Here is a 26,240-nt window from a genome sequence, read left to right on the forward strand (position 1 = left end):
TAGCATCCAACAAACAAAAATACAAGCACATGTGGTTTTACAAACTTAACTCAGCGTTTGTATACTATATTTAAAACCTGTATCATAAAGTGTTAAGAGCTAGTTTTGATTAACTTATTAATTAACCAAGAGCATTAACTTAAAAGTTACCGGTTGAAAACAAACCTTGTCCCCCCTCTAACTCCCAGACGAATAAAACCAAACCGCCGTTCCAATTCCAGCCAGTACCCGTATAACTCTACGCGCGTGCGTGCGATTTAAAAAGTTAATCTGTCAAACTTTTACTTTTAAAAACTATATGTGTGAATAGATACGTGGCGTGTTTTTTTAAACATGGCGATCTCTTTAGTGAGAATTGGACTAAGGTCCGCTGTTTTCAACTTGGAAAGGAGTGCCGCGATTATATCAAGCCCCAGTGCCCAAAATCAATTGAAGGTACGTCCGTTTTCATTATTTTTTATGGAGTCAATGACCATGTTCATAAGATGTAGCATGGTTGGCCGCCAACGCTTGGCAGCGGATTCAAAGAGAATTACTTACTAGAGAAGTCTCACAATAAGAGGGACGTCTTTTGCCTTTTGTGTGAACAGGTTTTTTTGTAAATACCAATATTACCAATCCAATAGAGAAAGAATTACTTAATATATTATCTTATACTTTATGTTACTGAGACCTGATACTCGTATAAGATCGTATAAGATCAGCTTTCTACATAAGAAACCAGAGGCCCCTATTTCACCAAGCTGACAGGTACGACAATTGTCAAAAAAATGACAGACCTTTGTTTCACCACGCCGATATTTGTCAGTGACATATGTCGAGTGACAATTGTCAAGTGACAGGTGACAGATGACAATTTCGTAAATTGTTTTGTATAGAACTTCATATAAACATGACAGGTAGTTTGGTACAATTGTCCATCTTAAATTTAATGACAATTATTTTGTGAAACAAGGGTAATGTTTACTAGTCGACATATTTGTCAATTCTTTACAAGAGATCGTTAATTGCTTTCGATGTGCCGTGTTGTCATCACTAACATGATATTGATTGAGATCCCATCTGTCTCCCGACCCCATCTAATGCAGCGTATACCTGCATTATTTGTTGACAAGGCGTTTTTGTTTGTTTTAAGTAATTTTTTCTGCAAATGCAAAGTCAGTGACGTCAAAGTAGGAATCTATTCGTACTTTATATATTCCCTTGTATAAGAATATCACCACTATTGCTTTCGCGGAGATTCATTTTCTAACTAACCAAAACCCTAACTTTACTGTTAGTGCCCAACTTCGCCCAAGTAAATTATTAAAATAAAAAAACAATACCTACCTAAACATACATAATTTCGCTACCGGTCCCCAACTTCGCATTATAATTTTTTTTAATTATGAAAACTATACTGTGACTTATTCCAAATCCTAAATGTTGAATTACTAAACGCCTTCATAGGCAACAATTACAATTTATAATGGAATTATGATTTAATGCTAGTTAAGAAGAATTTAAAAGCGATTTAAAGCGATTTTAGGGTACACAGTTTTGCCAACATTTACCTATTTTCAATGAACTGCAACAATGATAACGGGGTTTGCTAACAACGAAAACACTACAATTGTAACCCAAGCCTGACACAGCTCCGATCTCATGTCAAGAATTACCGACAAATTGACAAATATGTCGACTTATAAAAACTACTCCTGTTTCACCAAATCATTGTCATTAAATGAAAGATGGACAATTGTAACTAAATGCCTGTCATGTTTATAAGCACTTCTATACAAAAACAGTTTACGAAGTTGTCACTTGTCACCCGTCACTTGACAATTGTCACTCGACTATGTCACTGACAAATGTCGGCGTGGTGAAATAGGGGCCATTGAAAATGTGTTTCTAAATTTAAACTGACTCAAACTCCTCAAATGATAACTTTGAATTGATCCTTCCACTAACATTTCTTATTTAATCCTTCACTTATGATACAACCAGCTTAAGTTTACAAACCGGCATCACTTTTTATTTGGTACTTAACTGACATGGTCCTTCGAACCGGATTTTTGTCGATATTGTTTTGAGGCACGTCGAAGGGATGGCTTTTGAAAGTCTATTTGCATAAAAATTATAAGTTTTATAAAAACCAAATCAAATGCCTAAACACCTATAGTTATAATGTCAGGTTTCAATTAGATCTCAATATAATGGTTTAAATCATTAATTAAATGCATTGACCAGTTATCTTAGTTACCAAAGAAACGTTACAATCATTGTCTACTATAAATAACCAGATATCGTTATCTCGTAACAAGATGTACAATGTTGTTTACAAAATCATCATTATCTACATGTCTATAGGTTGACATACAGTCTCATGTTCATGTTAGTCTCGTGATAGACAGTAGGTAAACAATATTGTATCTATCTCGTATTTAGCACACTTTATACAAGTTGTACAACAACAAGGAACAATCAATGATATCATAACTATAGATAGGTTATACCCACATATAAGGAGCACAAAAATTTCATATTTATTTCTATAGCCCTACGAAGAAATCTGTTATTTTTGATTATTTTTCGCATTCCATTAACCTTGGCATAATCGTTGTTAAACAGGGAGCTTGTCTCTTTCTATTTCCCAAATCGTCGGGCGACAAACAGATGTGATTGTTTGTACAGTTATGTCATGATGTCTCTTTTACCAAATCACGTATACACAATTACACACAGACTTTGCAGTTGTCACAGTGTGGAACAGTCGAATTTCTATCAAAATAGACTTCCACATCTGGTAGCTTTTAGACAAATTATAACAATTTATTATGATTGTAGTAACAGGGGTAGCAGAAGACAGTTGTGACTGTTGTACTAATATGCCAAGACATATAATATGTTGACTACTCAAGCTATAAAGTCGTAAATTTACAATACCTAAGTGTAGATTGTGTTAGGTTATGGTTTTGCGAGCTCAAGTTTCATTAGATATCATCACACGCGTGCGATACACGAGAAACCGGTGTCTGTAAATCTGTACGGCGATTTGTGTTCGATAATATAGCGATAAATCGGCCAGCAATTAGATATTCATGTACTTATCAAAAATGTACTTGACTGCAGGGCCATTTTATTTAAAGTTGTCCCCTATACTTTTTTTTCAAAATTTGGATTTTTTATGGTATTTCTACTCAGAATCATAAGCTCTTTTGATCCTAATAGGAGAAAAAAATGTGTCCCAAATTGTCCATACATTTTTCGATCTTTCCATTCCGTGACCGCCATACAAAGTCTATGAAAAATGGTAACGGAATGGGAAAAAAACCTTGGGATACCTTTTTACTCCTATTAGGATAGAAAGAGCTCGTGATTCTGAGTAGAAATAACATAGGAATACACAAATTAAAAAATACACACAACACATTTTAAATAAAATGGCCCGCATACACTACAAGAAGAAAAGAGGTCTGATTAAGTCTTGAATATTAACGAATCAACTTAACCGTCGAGTATTTAAATGCAGTATTTTTTGATAAGTTGTAGTGGATCAAACTCCAAAAGACTTTATCTGTTTAAGTAAATAAACAAAAATACGAATTCTTTGAAGTCAAAATCTGATGATATGCTGACCTAACTATATCAGTAAGTTATAATAGGTACTTTAAACTTAAGTTATATCTTTTTTATTTATAAGTTTATTTCTAAGATCGTTTTTAGTTTTATAATGCATGTACTTAGTTTAGTTTGTATTTTTATGTCACAATAAATACATTTCAAGAGTTTTAACCTTCAATAACCTTTAATATGCGCCCAAAAATCGTGTCCTTAAATCTCTGTCGGGATTTCTTATCTTACACAGACAAAAAGTTAAGGTTAGTTGGACTGATATTCAAAATAACCTACAGTGACAAAAATGTAAATACAGATGAAAATTTATCCGTGCCTCTTGTTTACCTCTGTCTTCATGTATTATTTGTGTTTCCATGTACAATTATTCTGAGGTTGTGCAATAAAGAGGATTTGTATTGTATTGTATTGTACGCAGAGTAACGATGTATAAATTACCACCGCAGACAATCCGTAACTACAAATACCTAAATGTTGAGGAACGAACTGATAACCTGCCGGCCTAGCCAAGCTGACAATCGCTATCGCTTCGATAACGAAACGCTTTGTGTCTCTCTATCACTCTTCCATATTAGTGCGACAGTGACAGTTGCGTTTCGATCGCTACGGAGCGTTAGCGATTGGCATGTTGGCTACGCGGCCTGACCTCTTATGATAAGAGTATCAGTCCCCTATCATGTCCATTCAAATGCTGAAATCATTTTTGGCTTTAAAATTATAAAAAAATAAGTGTTATTTTAGCTTGTTAAATAAAGCGGAGATGTTACGATTTGGGTCCCTAACAGTCCAATTGTATGGTAATTGTGTATGTTTACGTAAAATTGATAGCTTATTAACATTGGCAGCCTTGTTGAACTTATTTGACTTTTAAAGTACCTTTGAACGGGATGCCGATAAAAGAATGAGTTTGCAATAAGTACTAGATACTTACTTTAGTAAGTTTATGAAACTTACAACTCAGTCCTCTCATCGGTTATTTGCACCTAGTTTTTAGAAAATTTCAGCACTATTAACTAACTACTTTTGGCATTGTGAGTTGTAGACCTCGCGAATACACAAGGCTCCATTGTGAAAAAAAAAAACAAACTGAAACGACAAAAAAATGTTTAATCATCGAACCTGCTTATAAAATTTCACGAGGATCGGTTGAGAATTGCGACCTGTAGAGGAGAATATCCGGACATACGGAAGCGTTTCGCTCAAGCTGATTCCTTCTGAGCCCGTACCATGAGTCACTGACAGTGTCAAAACTGACTTATACGCTATCGAGAACGTAATTTACTTTCTATACATACATACATCTCGCTCGCACTAATATGTGAGTACGAGCGAGATGCATAAAAAGTAAATTACGGTCTGGATGGCGTTTATGTCAGTGCCAAACAAACTGGTGGTAGCGACACTGATCCTTCGCTAACGCTCGGTCAATCACTTATTTCGGCAATTTTATTATTCGTGTTATATTTTGTAATGTGCTTACCGTATTTATAATGCACTAAACATTTACCTACCACAAGTACCTACCTAATGTTACGATAATTGTATAAAACATGTTCATTTTCAATTTTTAACAAGCAAAAACGTCTGCGATCGATGCTAAGTATGCGATTATTTTCCCTAAAATATTTCAGATTTCAGATCATTTATTCGTAAATATAACATATTTATAAGTCAACATAAATAGGTACACAAAGTTCATAATTAATCAATTATTAGAAACACATTTATGAATATAATAACTAATTATAAATTAATAAATATTTAAAAACTAAACTAAAATTAAAATAAACCTACTTAAAAAATTTAACTAATACTTACAATATTATATAAAAACTAAAATAGGTATACCAATAAAAAAAGATGAATAATTATTTACATTATGTATTAAGTATACTATCTTAAAATTATTATATTCCTTTCTTTTTAGTAAACATACAGGTTAAAGTTACTTATTGAAAAAATAAATCTTAACAACATAGTCGTAGGAGGTTGTGCGTACTAATACCTACCTACGCAAGTAAATACATTTAGTTCGATTAAATTACATTTAACATTCATATATACTATGATTTGTTATAGACCGGTATTTGATGTGTTAGGGTTGACGGGTTGGTCATTTGCAGAAACTCAGAGACAGTGTAACACGCTAGGTCCATTAACATTGCCTTCAGTTTTTTAGAGAATACTGCGTTGCTTTTAGCCTCTTTTATGTTTAGAGGAACATGGTTATATATGCTCGCCCCTGCAACACTGAGCGCTGCACGGGTCTTCGCCAGCCGCCGGTTCGGAGCTATTAGCAGCGGTTGTCTACGTGATATCTTAACAATATGATGAATCAATATGTTTACTAAATACTAATATGTATGACGATACGCCAATTCGTGTGTCGTGCATTGACTCTATAATGAGTATAATGAGTCTAAAAGTACTTTAACGCCAACATTAAACGCGCCAGTAGGTATTCAAGCCGCGAAGAATGGCCGCCATCTTACTTCGACTAGTGATTAACAAAAAATGGCCTTGATGTGGTAGGTAGCTACAAAACAACACGATAATGAAGGGACCAACATGCTCGAAAGATTTTCTAAAACGAATTTTTAATTTTGCCTTTATTCCCTTCAATTTTAATTTTTAAGTTAGCAGCTAGCATTGTCTTTAACTGTATATTAAATAACAAGCCACCCGCCCCGGCTTCGTACGGGTTAACAAATTATAGGTACATAAACCTTCCTCTTGAATCACTCTATCTATTTAAAAAACCTTTGTTTTACACTAAGTGATTTAAGATCAAAATTGATAAGAGCTATACCTAACTTATAAAACTCCTAATTTATAAACAAAAGTCGGCCAGGGTGACCTATTTGCCTTATTATATGACGTAAGGCGCGTCAAGTTATAAGGTAAATCGCTCACCCTTGCTGACCTTTGTTCATAAGGCTCTGTAGGACGTGTTTATCACACGTTTGATTATTGAAAACATACAACAACAAGTATAACATGATAATAATTTAACACATTCATTGCCCAGCCAAACAAGACATCCGCGCCAGGCCATAAAAATTCGTCATATAAAGCTGTAGTACCACGATCCCGACTATGGGGTCGGCCGGCCTGGGAACGAAATCATAAAATACCCGATAGTCGGGTTTTCGGCATTGAATGTGTTAATGGATTGAGATCTTGACATCTATCCAATCTAAAACTTAAGTGCAGTAGCCAGGTTTGCTAATGTTAGCTATAGGTAATAGTGTAAGTTTACCTACCATAACAGCTCTAGCTATAGCTAAGCCCCTTTTGCCTTCATTCACAGACGATGCGGTATATCTCTACAAAGCCAGGTCTGAGGGCTTTCTGTTTAGGCTATACATACATATAGGACATACATATATACAACTAATCCAACCTCGCGTAGGATGACTAAAGATTAACACCCACAAAAAAGTTTAATGTTGCGTATGAGCACCGGTTTCACTGGTTTGGGGGATTGATTTAATTTCGAATAAAATATACTGTCATAGATTTAAAGCGAACAAGTAATTTATCTTTTACCTAATTATAATATTAAATATCTTTTGACTGTATTTATATAGCAAGATGTTTAAGTACAAGAAATTTAAAGGTATTCTTTCTAGTTTAAATTTAGTTTTTTTGCACCTCCTAATTATATCATTTTTCATTTCTCCACTACCTAAAGGTTGTCTGGAAGAGATCGCTCTTTAGCGATAAGACCGCCTGTTGTTTACCTCTGTCTTCATGTATTATTTGTGTTTCCATGTACATTTATTCTGAGGTTGTGCAATAAAGAGGATTTGTATTATGTTGTACATTTGAAACTTCTCTTCGAGGGCTTTTATTGCTAAGAAAGTAGTCAGTACCTAGTTATTATTGATATAAATAGATATTGCCATTCTATTTTTTTTAATTACCTATCATCATAAGGCTTGTAGAAACTTTATTCAGATCTAACAATGCTATTTTCTTTAAATTACTTAAGTAGGTACCTAGTTTGAAATCAATATACTTAGTTTAATCAAAATCGAACGTCATTATCACCTGACGTTAAACATTTACATTTGCACTATGCGGGTCGCAATCTGAGTCCGTAACCTTGCTCCACAACCTCGGGAATTCGGGAACCAGTTCAGGGTTTTGCGAAAATGGGCATAAGTTTGAATAAATACATTCTCATTTTACACATAGCCGTTGGGCGACACTTTTGTTTTACCTTTTATAGTTATTTTCGATACAAGTGCGAAAATGAGGAAATTCGAAACGAGTGGCGATAAATTAAAACACGCCCGAAGGGAGTGTTTTAAATCGACACGAGTTGCGAATTACCTATTCGCACGTTTATCGAACAACGTTTTACAGTACATATGGCACTTTAAAGTTTCGACATACGCACGAAAAGTGCTATTTTACGCACTAGTGCGGAAAGTAGCCCAATATGTACCTACTGTAAAAAATTTAGTAGTAAACTATTTAGTAGTAGTAGTAAATCACTTTATTGTACAAAAACAGGCTCACGTGAAATTCACATAAATTTAGGTACAAAGGCGAACTTATCCCTATAAGGGATCTCTTCTAGCTAACTTTAGAGTTAATGTGTGGAAAATCGAATTAAATAGACAAACATACTTAACGCACAATAATAATTTGAAAAGGAAAACTACACTATTATCGTCTACGAATAAACAAAATACGCCTGATTTAAATTTCTAAATAAAATAAATAAATAAAAAATAAATATACTGTTTAATATTTTAAGACACTTTTAGACGGACATACACACGTTTTATTCTTTGTCTATCATGGTTCACGCCTAGGTTAAATTAAACTATGATTCTGAAATGATGGTAATGTCCCCTAAGAGAAACATAGGTAGTTTTCTTTTGCTCGGGGCAAGAAAAACAGTGCCTATTAGTATTCACTGCAAGTGTTGCCCCATATTTCTCTTACGACATCTAAACTTAGGCATAATTTTAGAGCAAAATAACGGTCGGTCGTCCAGTCACCAAAGCAACGGTTCTAGGCTGAAGTGATAAAGGTAAATATAAATACATACATTCATGATATGATGAAGGTATCATTCAAACCGATCGTTAAGATCAAAAGCGTAAATGTTAATATATGTAACACTTTGCAGCCAAGGTTAAAAAGCGTAACCGCATAACAGTGCAATGCATGATAATTTGATAAAATAGTATACTTAAGATAAAACAACATTAACAATATAAAACTTTAAACTCTCGCGTTCTGTACACATATTTAATTTCACAAACGGGTTTAACGCTGCTGGTGCAACTCAGCTGAAACGTCGGTATTTAAGGTAAAAACAATGAAAATATATCGAGTTAGACCCCTTTGTGAAATTAAATATGTAAACATTAACAATGTAGACACGAGTTGTCAAGAAACAAAAGAAACGTTTATGTAAACTTACATATATATATAACAGAACATTTTGATGTGATTGGAATTGGAATTCAGTTGATTGAATGATTAAAACTTTTATCTAAACAAGTAACAAAAAACGTAGCGTTTCCCTAAGGATTTAATTATTGTTTGTTATTACTTATTATGAACTGAATATATATAGGTTAGGTCCCGAATTCCGGATGAACCATAATTATTTCACGTCAACCTAATAATTCATTACTTACATAGACAATTGTACACAAGCTGTAACAAAAAAGATTAAATATATAGGTAACTAATAATAACAGAAATAATTGAACATTGACTAAATGAATATGCAGCTTAGCACGAGTACGTACATAGTTAATTTAAAATGTAAATTACGGAATAAGTATTAGTGTTACGACCTTGTTACACTGAGTTCAGATAATGGTTCACATGTTGTTATCTGGTGAAGCCAGGTCAAGGTCCCCAATAATGAGTTGTAAAAAACAGTAGGTAAGTATTAGGTAGCTAAAACTAAATTCGTTGCATATAACACCGTAGGATTACCAATTAGCTAAAATCTCTTAATAACTTCATCCAAATGCCATATGAATAGTTTTTGCCATAAAGTATAGATGTTAAGAAACTGTGTTAAATCAAATATGTAAGAATAATAACAGATATATATTGTATGTACCTACATCTACACTACTTAATTGTATAACACCTTGCACCTTTTATTTTCTGGACGAGCTTTTTAATCAAAAAAGGTTCTTAAATACTCTTAATTTTTTTTTCTCAGCCTATTTGTGTGTCCCACTGCTGGGCAAAGGCCCCCTGGCCCCTGGTTCTCCACGACTCCCGATTCATTCTTAAATTAATGTTCTTAAATACTATAAGTAGGTAAATTCCTAAATTAACAGGTACGTACTCGTATATCACATGAAATACATACCATGAATGAAACTCCTCGCGAGCAAAGCATATTATTAAATTATGCTTATTCCGCGTACTTATAAAATGTTTGCAGAACGCAACGCAACTTAAAAATCCGGTTCGAAGGACCATGTTTATAATATAAACGGAATATCAATATCATATATGGCCTTAATATCATCATCTAAAATAAGTCTAAAATAGATGAGTTGGTAAATTCGAAAAGAATAGGTGCACACGGTAGTAATATTTTCTTGTCGCATTCCAAGTCCCTTTGCCCTTTAAAGCTTTTGCCATACTAAATAGTTGCTATCCTTGATGTGAGGTCTATTTATAGATTGAATCGCGTAACGGCATTGCAAGGATATCGCGTCTATCTACTCTTTCTTCGTCGGTTTATCGACTTTTGATGTCTCCTGGGTTAGGTACTCTTAAGAACTTATGACTCAATGAGAAAACGTAATTAGTAAAACAAGAATTTTATTTATAAGAATTTCATTATCTATAGAAGTAATATGAAAATACATTACCTACCCTATAGTGTTTGTAAGACTTGTGAGCGTATTAGTTAGTGAGTGATGTGTACCTACTTATTTTGTGTGCTTTCTAATGTATTTCAGAAACGAGTAGGATCAATTATTATTTCAAACTGACTAGGTAGGCCGATTGACACTCAACTAGTCTTACCACGTGTGGAAAGTGAGAACATACCTTCGATGAAGCTTAAAATAAGTTTGGTTTTTGGCCTGGGCTTGTACTGTAGTTAAGAAACTCAACATTTTCTGTAACTTAACTAAGCATTAGTCACTAATGTCACTATGCAAATCTGTTTGTATTTTACACAATTCAAATGCTAACTTGTTTACCATTCTGCGTGCGATAAAGTGAAGTGCAACGACCGAGCGACGTTGCCAACGCAAGCGCACAGTTGCACAAAATGGCGTATCTTTTCACAAAATGGCCGCCGCTTGCGACCTTTTATACATCAAACATCACTGTTAAAACCAACATGTTGTAAGTCTCTGTGAAACTAGTAATAAGATAAGACTTTTTAGAAGAGAGGGAGGGTATTAGAAGTCTGCAACGCATTTACTGCATTTTACGCGATTTTACACCCAAATTAAATTCAACAAGACTCAATTTAGCTGTAGAAATGAGAATGATTGATTTTTGTATGTCGCTGTCTCTTTTCAGCTTGTGTAAAGGAGAAAGGGAGGGCAGGATTGCCCAAAAATGTTGATCAAATGTCTGACTGAATTAATGAGTGCATTTGAAAGTTACGTCATGTTTATTTAGGTCGTGAGGAATGTTTTGATAGTAGGTAAGGCGTAAAAAGACTTAAAATTAAATACCTAGCCAAATAGTTATTTTCGATACAAGTGCGAAAAAGAGGAAATTCGAAACGAGTTGCGATAAATTATAAAACGACCGAAGGGAGTGTTTTAAATCGACACGAGTTGCGAATTACCTATTCGCACGTGTATCGAACAACGTTTTACTGTACATATGGCACTTTAAAGTTTCGACATACGCACGAAAAGTGCTATTTTACGCACTAGTGCGGAAAAGTAGCCCCATATGTACTGTAAAAATTGTTTTGGTTTGATTGACAGTGTTTTTAAGAAAACCCATGATATATCAAAAGACCAAAATCAGGTTCAAAGCAATCGACATTATTTTCTTTTGGTACTAAAATACATAATAGCGTTCTATAGCGACTCATAGAGCGATAAACAATGATGTGTCTTTGCTACCAATTGTATCAACTTTCTGTAAATATGTGACTGTAGTGAGTAGATATGCTGAGTCTTTTGTTTTTAGGGTGCAGCTGCGCCAATAAACCTTGAAGCGGGCTTGATAACTATGTCGTATTTACTATATGCGCGGAATTTAAAATAACCCTCCGCATATTCGCACCAAGTCAGTGTAGGTCAATGAAGTAAGTGAAAACAAAACTAACTTTTATTTATTTATTTATTTTTTCGCCGTCTTATACCTCCTCGCAGAATAAATTGTGGGGTACAAACTTAAACAGTATTAGAATCATCTAAGGTTAACCCAGGTAAATGCGTCACTTGAGGTAAATGCGTCTTTTAAAGATTTCTTCTAAACGGAACATTTTAAAACTATTGCAACCCTTTCTGTTTGAAGGGTCGCCACTGAATTTTTAATGCAGACGGCTATAATAGTTATAATATGTTGCGTTTCGAAGATATCTTCAAATGACGCATTTACCACAAAAGACCCATTTACCTCGGTTGACCTTAAATAAATTTTACCAAAATCTGTTCTGCGTTTGCGTTTGTGTAGGTATCAACCATCCACTGTTTCCATTTGTTTGGAGACCAAAACAGAAATATCATTAAACAAAATTCACCAAAAGTGTGTCCACACAAACGCTTATATTATTGACCCGGGTTTGTTAAATATTTGTATAGGTACTTACATTAGGTACCTACATTAAAAATAAGTTAAGTTGGAGAAAAAAAAAACGCAGTATCTCATGATTTTTTGGATGATCGTTGAAATATTTAGATGTAGGCACTAGGCACCTATTGCGTTGTAAAAATATGTCATTAACTTATTTTTATTTCTATTCCAGCTAATCCACACAAAACCAATATGCAACGGCAGCGTCTGCTACCTGCAGGACAAGCCGCGGGAAGAACTAGTGGTTGAGAGCGCCATCAGACGGTACAGCAAGCAGCACGGCAGGCCAGAGGAGAACAGGAGGAAACGGGACAGCGATAGCGACAGTGCCAGCGATTCTGATACTGAGTGCAAGGGACATGATCGGGTGAGTTTAGAGGAAATATTTTTAACACACCATCAATTATCCAAAAAAAGATAAGGAAGGGTTACAGAAGTCCTAAAAGGTTTAAGCCAGCACAAAATTACAAGTCGTCGAAAATGGCCTGAATCGCTTCGAGAAAAGGATGGTACGGTTGTCGAGTTACAGAAACCTGCCCGTACAAATACTACAATACAATATGTCACTCATGTAGGACAACTGTCCGTTTACAAAGGTAAAGGTAACTTGCTTTTCTAATGTTTCGGTGTCATTTACTCATACGATACGTCGGCTATAGAACATTTTCATGGAAGTAATAAAATAATGGCTAATAGATGATTAATTTATACTGTAATAATCAGGGGTCGGACAAAAAGTGCGGATGACGTAAAAATGACGTAATCTTGCGCACAGGATGATGTTTGAGTTTGTATTTAAACTTCCGTGTGACATGTAGTAACAAAGTAGTATTAATGAAGTAACAAAATAATTGTAAATAAATCCATGGAATTAATAATACAGGTGGTAGGACTGGTAGGGTGATGTAGTGAATAAAATAAATTTCACGAAACTTGCCACAATATTCGAGTAAAGATGACATTTTAGAGCGTTTTCTTATTAGTAAATATAAATTTTAGCTAAATATAATCGTGAAGATACAATAGCTAAACAATAACGACGTCAATTTATTGTTCATCTGATTGACAATGTGTCAGTCAAAAACGTACTTACTCATTTCAAGTGGCGATATCGTTTAATAAAGAGGTTGATAAATGATAAGTGATAATTGTTATGAAAATCAAAAATACTATTTGAAATCATCCTATAAGTGGTTTGACGTCATCCGCACTTTTTGTCCGACCCCTGGTAATAATATTCGCGCTAGACCTGTATCCGCTTTAAAATTCATGTTAATATAACCCACTCTTTTCGCGTATTCAATTCATAATCAGCCAACAAAATTAAAATAACAGAATAGTCATGATGGATAGAGAATTGATAATCAATGGAAATGACACGAACCCAATTCAATTTAATCAGATTCAATTCAAGCCTCTTTTAACTAGTTTAGGTCTTCATCTTCTTAGAACTAGGTACAGTACAGACCGAGAAGGACATGCACCTAAATAAAAGCTATATAGGTACTTAGTAAGCTTTCATCTTACTTGATAAAATCCGTCTCTTGATAACGCTTCTCGCCGAAATCGACAAATTGAAAATTGAAATATTTTGAGTTAGGTAAGATCTTTGACTTAATTTTTCTTGCCTAAATTTATCGAAATGCATACAACCAATGTAACGCTAAAAAACAACCTTACTTATTCAGCTAAGGTTCTAATTTGAACAACAACTGCGAGCCAAGGAGCCAATCCAGACCGATTGCACTGCACCCCTGTAACGTCGATAATCGTTAGTAACCAGGTCACAGTTGATTGGCTCTGGCAGATAAATGGTCGTCCACTGCGGAGGTCAACGGAAGCACAGAATAAATAATAGTACTAGGTACAGAAGACTCACTCTCTAACAAAACGCGTCTGTTACGATCAGGATAGATAATGGCTAGGTGGCGACAGCGCTACGCGCGGCTTATGGCTAGCCACCAAAATTGGTGTGGAACATTTAGCTACCTGTCTGTAGCAAAGCGACGAAATCGCGGAATGAGGCACGCCTGACGGAAGCAATGACACGATGATCGACTTTATGAAAAACTCTAGAATGGTGACAGGTGGATAGTATTCGTCATTATTACTGGAGACAGTGTATGTTGCTTTGATCGTGAGAGTCAGGATGGCGGGTGTATGTAAACAAAAATAAACAAAAAGCATACCATATTTTAGTACCTAATTTGTACTATTTGGTACCTCATATACAAAAATTAGTACCTCACGGTATTTAAAGTTATCAGCAAAAAACGTTACACCCGCCAACCTGACAGTCAGAATGGCGGGTGTATTTTATTACGCTATGATCCCGCGATTATTGATAAATTCTATAAAAGCCAAATTTTAGTACCTTTTTAGTACTTTCATATTCAATTATAAATTGAGCCATTTTATTTGTGGTTTCCGAGTTATACTCATTTTACATTTTGCATTGCTATTAAAAAAATTCAGGCGCTTTAATTTTTCACCGTATTGATATCGTTTTTAAGAAAAAACGCTACGCTACAACTATTTTTATTACGCCAGGATTTAGTACCTTTCATGATTAATCTGTTACCCTTTCACGGGTAATCTGTTAGGTTCAATTAACTATGAAAATTACGTCTTACAAATGGCCAGGCGCCATGTCAAAGGATTCTTCCTAAGAAGAAATTCCGCTCTTCGTTGTGCATGTAATTGTGTACATAATACCTACTCTTAAGTAGGTACATGGTGATTAATCAAATAAGAGTGGAGATCGAGGGGGGGGAGGCCTTTGCCCAGCAGTGGGACACTGTAATTGTATAGGCTTATAATAATAAAAATAATAGGCCCATCTAGTGCGCGGCAAGTCCCCACCTGCCTCGATAACTTGTGAACACATTGTTATGGCAGGTGTCCGTACGTCTTTGTAATAACCCAGTCTCATAGTCCACCCAAACTTCAATCCATAGATCGGTATACTGTTCTCTTTTTCTACAATAGTCCCAATGCCTCTGTCTATTGTTGCACCTGTGAACGGGTTCCAGCAGGCGTTCTACATGACATAAAAGCTCTCCAAGGGGCCTCTACGTGTTGGATCTGTGTCCCCACGCAAGCCTATCAAAAAACCGGGATTATAGGCCCGTGATATCCAAGGAGATACAAAAATAATAATATTTATAATAATACACTAACTATCCGTCCTGAGCAATTTCTATTTCGTTAATGTCTGCCCTATTATTGGGCACATTAATGTGCAATTGTTTTACAAGGGGCAAAGTTGTTGTTTAATATCCTCGTGCTAATATTGATACACGAGTAAGTGAAAGTTTCAAAAATAGAACCATGAGCGTAGCGCGTGGTTCTAAAGTACAGGAACTTGAAAGTAGCGAGGGTTTCAACTACAACGCATGAGGCTTAAAAAAACTTTGCTACCAAATGAAACACAATTTCTTTCCACACCAACGCGAGGAAAATACTTAAACAATTTGAAATCAAATTAAATAAACGAATGCTGTAATTATTAGTGGCTTTTGTTCACTAAGTATTATACATTAATTAAATTTACATAAATAGGCATGCACGTCATGCTCGGCGTTTTGGCACTTTTATATGCAATTATGATTATGGTAAGTCAGGATTATGATAATCATATTGATCATATGACCAGTCGATAGAGTGTGTGCAGTAGTGATGGGTAGGACATCAATTTAAAATGAGTTTGTATGAGTACCTCATTTTCTAAAATGAGGTGTTACAATGTCTTACTTCAAATGAAGTGAGGTACTAGCATATTTTCAGCGTCGACTATTTCATTCCAACGGCGACAAAAATATTTAATGTATATACATATTTATGTATTCATCACTTCCTTTATAAATAAATAAATAGTAACATTTAATTGGAGTGCAATTCTGGAGGTTAAGAATAGAACTTTTAGGATAAAGATAATTTTAGAATCAAGTAAAATGAATAGAGGAGTGAAGTAAGACATTTTTGCGGTACGAAGTACTGCGACAAATTAACAAAATGAGTGGTACAAATGAGGTGCCTCACGAGTGAGCAACTCAACACTAGTGTGCAGAAGAGTCGTGGAATGTAAGGCATATTTATACGAGTATAAATATTTTTTTCATTTTTATTTTCAAGGCAGCCCATACATTTCACGACTCTTCTCTTTCCGCACAGACTCTATTAATCTTTACAAGAAATTATAATTTTCACACTCGACTTAAAATAATAATTATTGTTGAACTTTTTTAAGGATGCACATGTTTAGCGGTATTTTTTTAACACCATTTCATGATAAAAACAAAGGTGTGTTACTAGTAGATTGTTAACCAAGGGATGAAAGGCACTCATTTCTGCCGAGGTAGTTTGGTGCTCGAACGCAGTGAGAGCGCCAATAGTCCGAGGCTGATATGATGCCTTTCACTCGAGTTAAACACTCTACTTTTCATTTCGAATACGAGGAAAGTAAAATACGTGTTTTATTAAAACATGACTAAGTATAAAATTATATATTAAATCTTGAGGGTACTTATTACAATTACCTCACAATTTAGGCAAAAGTATCGTTATTTATGGAATGGGGAGTTAAATATCAGAATGAAAATTGTATAACAAATCCATTTAAACTCAAATTTCAATTGCTTATCGTTAAAATTTTAACATAGTCTTATTTGCAACTTAACGTAACATGCTCTACGTAGTACGTAGTGCAGAAACGTATCATCAACACCTTTTAGAACAACATTCTATCAGAGCATAAGAAATATATTTCCATCCATTTTGATCCTGATTTCGGTTTTAAGTTTCGTTATTTAGATTTACTTATTTCCATCCGCTCTAAAGGAAAATTAAAGACACAAAAGGCGCTAATAGGGTTCAGTAATGAAATTTATAATGGTACATTACGAAAATCTTGCACAAACACGGCTTGCACGTTTTTATTTAGATAAAATAACGACATTTGAAAAAGTAGTCGATATAAAACAGTCAAACACCGATAGGTTATTAATCTAATATCTATACTTAATATACCTCCCTGGCAACGGAAATGCACTTATTTTTTGGCCAACCTGTATACCTAGCTAGTGTGAATCATTAAGTTGACGAAGAAGAAAGTTTGTCAAGGAAATGCTTGCGCAGCATAGGTACGCTTGAATGTGAATTTGGTCTGCGCTTACCTGATAGAGAGTGGGAGAACGTTCCAAAGTCTGATAGCCTATGCCTGTACATGTACCTACATACTATGCCTTAAACAGTTTTTTGAAAAAAAAAACACTATAGCCTAGTTCGGACTATATTAGTCGAGTGGCGAGTATTTTAGTTGACTAAAATCGGTCAGCTAAACTAAAATCGTTCGCACTACAGATGAGGCCACAATGAAGAGCGGAATTTCTTAGGAAGAATCCTTTGACATGGCGCCTGGCCATTTGTAAGACGTAATTTTCATAGTTAATTGAACCTAACAGATTAACCGTGAAAGGGTAACAGATTAATCATGAAAGGTACTAAATCCTGGCGTAATAAAAATAGTTGTAGCGTAGCGTTTTTTCTTAAAAACGATATCGATACGGTGAAAAATTAAAGCGCCTGAATTTTTTTAATAGCAATGCAAAGTGTAAAATGAGTATAACTCGGAAACCACAAATAAAATGGCTCAATTTATAATTGAATATGAAAGTACTAAAAAGGTACTAAAATTTGGCTTTTATAGAATTTATCAATAATCGCGGGATCATAGCATAATAAAATACACCCGCCATTCTGACTGTCAGGTTGGCGGGTGTAACGTTTTTTGCTGATAACTTTAAATACCGTGAGGTACTAATTTTTTTATATGAGGTACCAAATAGTACAAATTAGGTACTAAAATATGGTATGCTTTTTGTTTAATTTTATTTACATACACCCGCCATTCTGACTCTCACCTTTGATCGCGCTGTAGTTTTGAATTTGAAGCCAGGCGACGCACAGAATTCGATACTAAACGTGATGAGCCAAAGGCCAGGCCATCACATATAATTACGTCGGAGGGGTAACCTGCAGCAAGTGTGTCCGCACATTTGCTGCAAAGATTGGCTACGTCAGTCACCGAGCGTACCGCGAGGCTCTCAGCAGTAGAAACTTAGAAAGCAGTCGCTGTGGCCGAAAACGGCTATATGATGATGGTGATGAGTTTTGTAGTCCAACTATACCGTGACGTGATGGCAATTAGGTATGCTTAGGTACTAAAAGTTGGTCCTGATCAATATTCTATACAGCTAGCTTGGCGACGAGGGTACTTGGGCCACTTACTGCAGGGTTCATGTTTTTGAAATAAGGTTTACTAATCATTACCAAGTTGACAGTGTCATTGACAATGGTAACTACTAGTACAGTCACCTGCAATATGTTACTCTCCGAAGGCCGCAAAAATATTTGACATGCTCTTATGGCTCTACAAATAAGATCGTGTCAGATATCTTTCCGGCCTTTGTTGTGTATCACATAGGGTTTTGTAAGCCCTGGTAAAATTTTACACACTTTATGTAACTATGTAGTAACCTAATTTGTTTAACATTCAACTCTCTTTCCAAATTCCAACTTCATAATCACGCCATGCTAATTTGAATAGCTCATAATAAGTAATGGCATTATGTCGCCAAGTCTAACGTAACAATCATTCGTTCGGCCCGTTATGCAAAACTGACCTACTTGACTTCTGTAGGTACAGATAAACTTCAAGTCTATGTTGCTTTACGAGTGATTTTACTTCTTATTATTGTAAGGATTATGAACTAAAATTGCGTGGACAATTCAAGTGGAATAGGTTACTTTGGTTCTGAATCGGATTTGAGATTATCAACATACTATATCGCTGTTTATGAGCAGTTAGTTATAGTACGTTGACTCCTGTAATCAGTATCCTATAACCTATACAGCTACCTATTACGTTGGCCATTATTATACAAATATAAACTTATAAATCTATTACTTTGTGCATGTTATTGACCGAAGCGTAGCGAATGTCTACGTTTTGACTCGGGCATTTTGCTTTTGTATGTCCGAATGTTCTCCTCTACAGGTCACAATTCTCAACCGATTTTCGTGAAATTTTGTGACCGAATTCTATGACTAAATAAAAAATTTTTGTCGATCCGGTTTTTGGAATTTTTTCAAAATGGCGGAGTCGTGATAGCTCCCGCCTAAACAAATAGTCGTATCGGTATCATAAGAGTTTCTTCTTTTTGAGATATGTTTATAGATTAAATGGCCAAAAATTCAGAAAATTTGTATCGCTAGTTTTGGCGGTATTTAGATATTTAGTTTTTACTTGAGAATGAGTAGCTAAATTTCGTCAGCTTTAGTAAGAACTATAATGGCGTATTTTGCAAACGTTCGCTTTTTTTGTTTGCATCGGAAGTCCCTGGTTCCATCCCCAGTAATTGTGTATACTGCTACATAACTTTTTGTATTTTTTTATACTTAAATTTCGTATAGTTGTTTTTTATTTTATTTTTTTTATTTTGAAAAAATGAAAAATTTCGTATTTTTTATTTATCAAGCGCGGGTTAAGCGTATTCGTTTAATTTTTGTTTGTAGCTTTATGTAGTTTTTAATTTTTTGTTTATATTACATGTACTTTACCTATATTTTAATAAATATTTTTGCCATACATTTATTCAGTTTTAAGCTCTGCTCGCGAGGTCTACAGCTCACAGAGCCACTAGTACATAGATAGGCACCGTTAAATGGGGTGAGTAGGGTTCGCGGGGAGAGTTGGGTTATGAATGGGGAGAGAAGGGATGAAAGGGGGGTGAGATGGGATTTTAAGGCTACTGCTACAAAAATAATGTATACCAATTTAAAATGGAGCTATAGTAATACGCATAATAAAAAAAAATCGATCGAACAATCTTCCAAAATAACCTTTGTATGAAAACCCCTCTCGCCCCAAATACGAGGCGCTACGGGGTGAGGTGGGTTTTCCTCTTTATCGTCAATGTTATGAAATGGAACTACCCAAAATAAAATAAAAACTAAAATACAAACAAATAAATAAATCTATAGTTTATTTTTATGCTTAGTTTTTAAGCTTAGTTTTTAATTCTAGTTTTTAATTTTAGTTTGTAATTTTTATTTTAAGGCTTTTTATTATTTGTTTTAGTACTTAGTTTGTTTTTAATAAAAATATACCAAAATACAAACGTCCGGAACACTTATTATATACACCATTTAGTTTTTATATGTAAAAATAAAATGTTATCGAGGTTAGAATTTCAGTTTTGACCCTACTCACCCCATTTTACGGTACTAGCTTAATAGATTTGAAATTTAGGGGCAAAGTGCACACACCGAAACAACACAATCTGCTGAAAATTCATTGAATTTGATCTCATTTTCAATTGTTGTGCTTGTTTTCTGTTGTTGTTTAAAAAAACAGCGAATAGAATAGAATAGAGAGCGTTTATTCGTGACAAAAAATAAAAGAAAACAACAAGTAACATAACATAATAGCAAAATCGAGCAGCAATATATTGCCGATCGTTCTATTCGAATGACAAAACAAATGTATTATTTAATGAATGTAGACGAAGTTAACTAGGTAGGTACTTACTCTGGTACATTCATCTACTTACAACTTGAGAATCGCGTGCAATCAAGAAGCCAAACAAATTTGATTTCGTTTCGCAAGAATGCTCGTGTTTATCTGCGTATCTGTTTAGCTTTTTACTAATAAGTAACTAAAATCTACTCAAAGGTTAACTGGAAGAGATCCCTCAAAGGGATAAGTTCGTCTTTGTACTTCTTACTAATTGTATGTTATTTTTAATATGTCTTTTTGTACAATAAAGAGTTTACTACTACTACTACTAAATCTGTATTATATACCATTAAAGAAAAGTTATCAAAAATTATCATGCCAAATACCGGCTTTATTAGCTTTACCAGAAGTGTTAATAAAATAGCGTCACTTACATAGACTTTTCTGGGAATGCTCCAGTCAGTAATGCAATAACGCATTACTGATTGGAGCATCGCGCGCGTGATGCGAACTCACCAACCAATTGCGTTGTAGCGGTGTCATGGCTCCTCTACACAATGGGCCAGCGCCGGCCACTCCAAGGGACGCATTTATGCGTTAGAGGGAGCAAGTGATATTGCTATCTCATTCTACCGCATGGCTGCGTCCCTTGGAGCGGCCGGCGCTGGCCCATCGTGTAAAGGAGCCATCATACCACTGCACTGGCCCCATTCATGCCCCATTCTTATTGCCCTTACGGGCAGTCCTGAGATTTATAGGTACGTCAATGGTTATAAAATGATTTGTGTGACTCAAAACCTTTCTTATTTGCAGTCAGAATTCTGGCGACGCAAGATGCGCACAGTGCACAACATCCTGGACGTGGACAAGGACGGGCTGATCTCGTTCAACGACTTCAAACTGTTCGCGAACCGGTTCCAGAGCCTCGGCCATCTTGACGAGCAGCAGGCTAAAGAGTTCTCCGAGATTATCAAGGTACCATTCGAAATGTTTCTATCCTAGAAGTAAGGTCTTGTTTAACTACTTCAAGCATGAGTCATCTCGATGTGCTCATCGATCCCTAATCCCTTGCCTAATTGATTATCAAGGACCAAGGTACCTTTCAAATGAAATATTCTGGAGGTAAGTTCTCGTTCAGCACTTCAAGCTGTACGCAAATTGGTCCCACCGGTTCACGTCTTTATACGATATCATTTCAACGAAAGAGTTTTTCTAGTCAATGTGACTAAATATTATACATTCTGTTCTTTAGAAAATATTTATTTGGCGTAAAAAACATACATTAGGTACAACAGAAAATTAACTAAAGAAAGGTACACCAAATAGGATGCCGCTCAGCATAAGCAGTGTCTCTAAGACACTGCGCTGGTTTTCGGGGCACCCAAAATTAAAAGCTAAAACTTAAAACTGATACATAAACAGAACAGATAGAATCAGAACATTAAGACAGATTAGACATAACACGTGTAAGGGCCACCCCACATCTGGCGTCTTTCGAGCGTCGGCGTCGGTCAGCGCTATGGAAAATGACGTCGCTGCGCAGTTGCGTCGACGTTGCGTCGACGTTGAGTCGAGCAGGGCCATAAAGTTGTAGACGCCGACGAGACGCCGACGCTCGAAAGACGCTAGATGTGGGGTGGCCCTAAGAAGGAAAGAAAGAGAGAGAGTCGACAAATATATCTTTATATTGACGAGTGACTTTTAAACTTGTTTCAGCACACATGGGAGGAGCAGTGGGGCGCCATAGACCCCTACAACTTCGTGACGGTGGAGCAGTATTTAGAAGACATGCACCACGTGCTCAACGACAAGACGCTCAAGAAGAAGGCGCACCGCTGGCTGCCGTACCTCTTCAAGGTGAGATTTAATTCCTTCTTCTGAGTATTTACTGTACAGTATTTACTAGAGAAATATCTGATTAAAATTACCTGTAAAGAAGCGAGCATCTCCAAAGAGCTTGTATTGCCGAGAAGTGCCTGAAGGAAATATTCAGGTCACTTGAAATTGTACATCGATCGTGCTCGCCACAGAACAAGTAGAATGGCGATGCGAGCAGGGTACGTGTCGCCGCCGGTTATGAGCAAACGCTCGCATGCTAATACTCGCCCGCGCTGACCGAAAAACGTAAACATGCCTTTTGCGCCACAATAACCTTCAGATTAAGAAGCCAGACATTAAATCTGTCTAAAGGAGGCGTATCCATTCACCACGCACACAAGTTTTTACTACCGTTGCGCGAGTGTTAGTAAATGTGGAGAGGAACGAGCGGCGACACCGGTTCCGATACTAACTGCGCGCGATAGCCATTCTAACCTCTTCAATATGTTCTGTGGTGCTTGCGTATCGCGGCCTTTTTTGCCACGATGTATTTCTTAGTTTTAGTTTTTTTATCTTCAAATACAAGTGACAATCTCAATGGAATTGGACAATAGCCAAGTTTTCATGCTGGACAAAGCACAAACAATCATGCTAGAAAACTTTTGTATGTCTTCAAGCTAAATATCAGTAGCAAATGTTGTAAAACAATATTCAAGGTGTCTTTATACAGACACCTTGAATATTGTAATTACTCTTTTTATTTTATTGTGAGCCTATTGTGTCCCACTGCTGGGCAAAGGCCTCCCCCCTCTTCTTCCATTCATCCCGGTTTTGAGCTATATCTGGCCAAGTCGCTCAAAAAGGAGTCTAAGTCCCGCCATCGCCGACGAGGTCTGCTGTATCCGCGGTTTAACTCGTGGGGCGCCCACTCTGTGGTTATCTTGGCCCACAAATCATGTCAGTCCCACTTTAACTTTGCCGCTTTTCGAGCTACATCTTTTATTTGAGTTTTTGAGTGCAGCGTGGTGTTCCGGATGCGATCCCTTAGTTTCCCACCTATATGCTGCGCTCCATAGCTCTCAGGCAAACTCTTTTTAAGTATTACAGAATGTAAATACGTTTATTCGTTATTTCAGGCGGTGGACAAGGACAAGTCCGGGTTCATCTCAGTGAAGGAGTTCAAGCTGTTCTTCCAGTGCCTGGGGCTGGACAACGAACATGCCGCCGTTGCTTTTGCCGTTATCGATGTCAACGGGGTAAGAATAAAGCCCTTGCCACACGGTCGCCGACAAGCCCCTCAGACCGCGTGGCCTTGGTCTGGACGGACCGTGTAGACAGTTGTTTCCAACAAAATTTGACCAAAACTGACCAAGGTCAGACCAAGGACAGACGGTTAGAAGGCTTGTCGGCGACCGTGTAGCAAGGGCTTAAGGGCTGATTTAGACGGTGCGGGAACTCGCATGCGAGTTTCATTACATTGCGTCATTTGATCGGTCGGCTGAATTGATGTCACTCAGTGGTCCGCAATGTAACTATAGATGGTCAAACCAATTTGTCAGTAAATAGGAACGAAAAAAACTATACTCATCCTTTTCTGTTGGGTGCTAGTACTAGTGTAAGACAAGGATAGTATGACTCTCTCTGTCTATGTTTGAAATAAGACAGTCCTTTGACACACTATAAAATCGCATACGAGTTCTCGCACCGTCTAAAGGACCATTTACATTATACAACTTTCTTGCACTTTCATACAATAAAATTGAGGCAATAAAATATTGCTCAGTCTAACCCTACGTGATATTCTTGAATATTGAAAGCAACTTAAATACAATACTGGCGTAGGTGTAAACTGAGACCAATAGTTAATTGCATGCCAGAATTGCCGTTCTATTTATCATTTCAAAGATGGATCCCGTGCGTGAAGGTGTGTTGAGCGCATAGACGGCGCGAAAACTCGCATGCGATATTAGTTACATTGCGGATTGTTGGTTACGTCCAATTCAACCGACCGATCAAAACCCGCAATGTAATGAAACTCGCATGAATTCTCGCATCGTCTAAATTGGTCCTTACTATCATCATATCAGCCTTTTATCGCCCACTGCTGAGCATAGGCCTCTCTTCGAGTACGCCACTTATCCCGGTCCTGAGCCAATCTCATCCAGAAGTGACCCGCAATCTTCCGAATATCGTCCACCAAACGGAGGCCAGCTAAAGGGATGATGACACATGTTGAATTTTATAACAAAATCTAGTAAAATAGATATAAAACGAGCAATTTATCACAACAATGTGGATATTAAAATAAAATATTGAAAAATTACAAAAATACAGGACCTGAAAGTTTCAAAAATTAAGTTTTTTTTTTTTACTTCCAAAAACGATAAAAGTAAGGGTACCATTCGATTGCTTACATTTCATCCAAAAAAATATTATACAGCAACTATATACATAAACGCAATATTTCACCGACAAAAACGCAATTTTCTTGTTTTGTCCATACGACAAGATGGGCTCTCAGAGACCTTGACGTCACGTTCCCTTATCGTTTTGTTAAGGGCGTTTCGCGAGTTAAGTGCGACTGTCGGCCTTTGACTACAATTTCTGACTTTTGTGTTACTTTAATGCAATGGGCCCCATATAAACATTTGATCCTAAAAACAAACCCGATCGATCGATACCATAAATGAAAATTAGTCATGTAGTATATAGATAGCCTATGCCTATATTTGTAGGACATCAATAAATGTATGTACTTACCTATCAATATTTTTTTTTGTCAACAGGACGGCAAACTCTCCCTAAAAGAGTTCGTAAAGCTGGGCAAGGACTTTTTCTTCACCGAGGACGAGAGGCGAGTTTCCAAGATGTTCTGGGGACCTCTAGTCGAAGTGTAAGGCGAAACCGACCTTAACTTAACGCTCTAAGAGTCATTTTAGCTTGTAAGCTAGGCGTCCATCTGAATATTGTACTGTTTGCAACTAGAACCATGTCGTATTGACAGATAGTAAGAGATTGCTTACAATTTAATTTGTAAAGTTACTTTTACATAGTTCCAATGCAGAGGGTTAAATTGTTTGTGCAAAGTTTAAACTTTTATGCAATATGATGTTTAGTGGATTGGTTATAATATTATAAAATGTTTGCAAGGTTTTAAAAAATCTTGAATTTTAATAGATCTAAAAATGAATTTTTGAATAATATTGGTATAGAAAATCAGATAAAATAGAGGAAAAATTGTAAATGATTTGTTTATGTTGTATTAAGTAGTGTTGTATCCTTCAATGCCTGATTTTAAGCATTGTTAGATGTCTATATATGTTAAAATCAATCACAGTAAATAATTGAAAAAAAAAAAAACCATGATGTATCAATTAAAATTCTACTGATTTTCTATATAATATAAGCCAAGAGCATTTAGAGAAATAGATTTAATCAATATCTACATTAAAATGAAGGTCTGTAATGACGCTAAATTGAATGCAGAGACTATCATCAGTAATATTGACATTAATTTTAA

General features: G+C 36.0%; 1 protein-coding gene across 1 annotated transcript; it reads left to right on the forward strand.

Annotated features, from left to right (window-relative positions):
* LOC134656943 (sarcoplasmic calcium-binding protein) lies at nt 1–25,941 on the forward strand. The gene is made up of 6 exons (XM_063512502.1): nt 1–435; nt 12,557–12,751; nt 21,716–21,877; nt 22,619–22,759; nt 23,857–23,976; nt 25,507–25,941. Exons 1-6 carry the CDS (start codon nt 334–336, stop codon nt 25,615–25,617), a joined length of 831 nt encoding a protein of 276 aa, XP_063368572.1. The 5' UTR covers nt 1–333; the 3' UTR covers nt 25,618–25,941.
* Nucleotides 25,942–26,240: the final 299 nt, after the last annotated feature.

This window comes from Cydia amplana, chromosome 19 (assembly GCF_948474715.1).
Source record: "Cydia amplana chromosome 19, ilCydAmpl1.1, whole genome shotgun sequence".
Lineage (NCBI taxonomy): Eukaryota > Metazoa > Arthropoda > Insecta > Lepidoptera > Tortricidae > Cydia > Cydia amplana.

Bases quoted from the DNA above. Each gene is read 5' to 3' on its own strand.
- LOC134656943 (XM_063512502.1), top strand. From the start codon at position 334: ATGGCGATCTCTTTAGTGAGAATTGGACTAAGGTCCGCTGTTTTCAAC. The intron at 12,752-21,715 runs GTGAGTTTAGAG...TCTTATTTGCAG, and splicing joins AGTGCAAGGGACATGATCGG to TCAGAATTCTGGCGACGCAA. The intron at 21,878-22,618 runs GTACCATTCGAA...AACTTGTTTCAG, and splicing joins AGTTCTCCGAGATTATCAAG to CACACATGGGAGGAGCAGTG.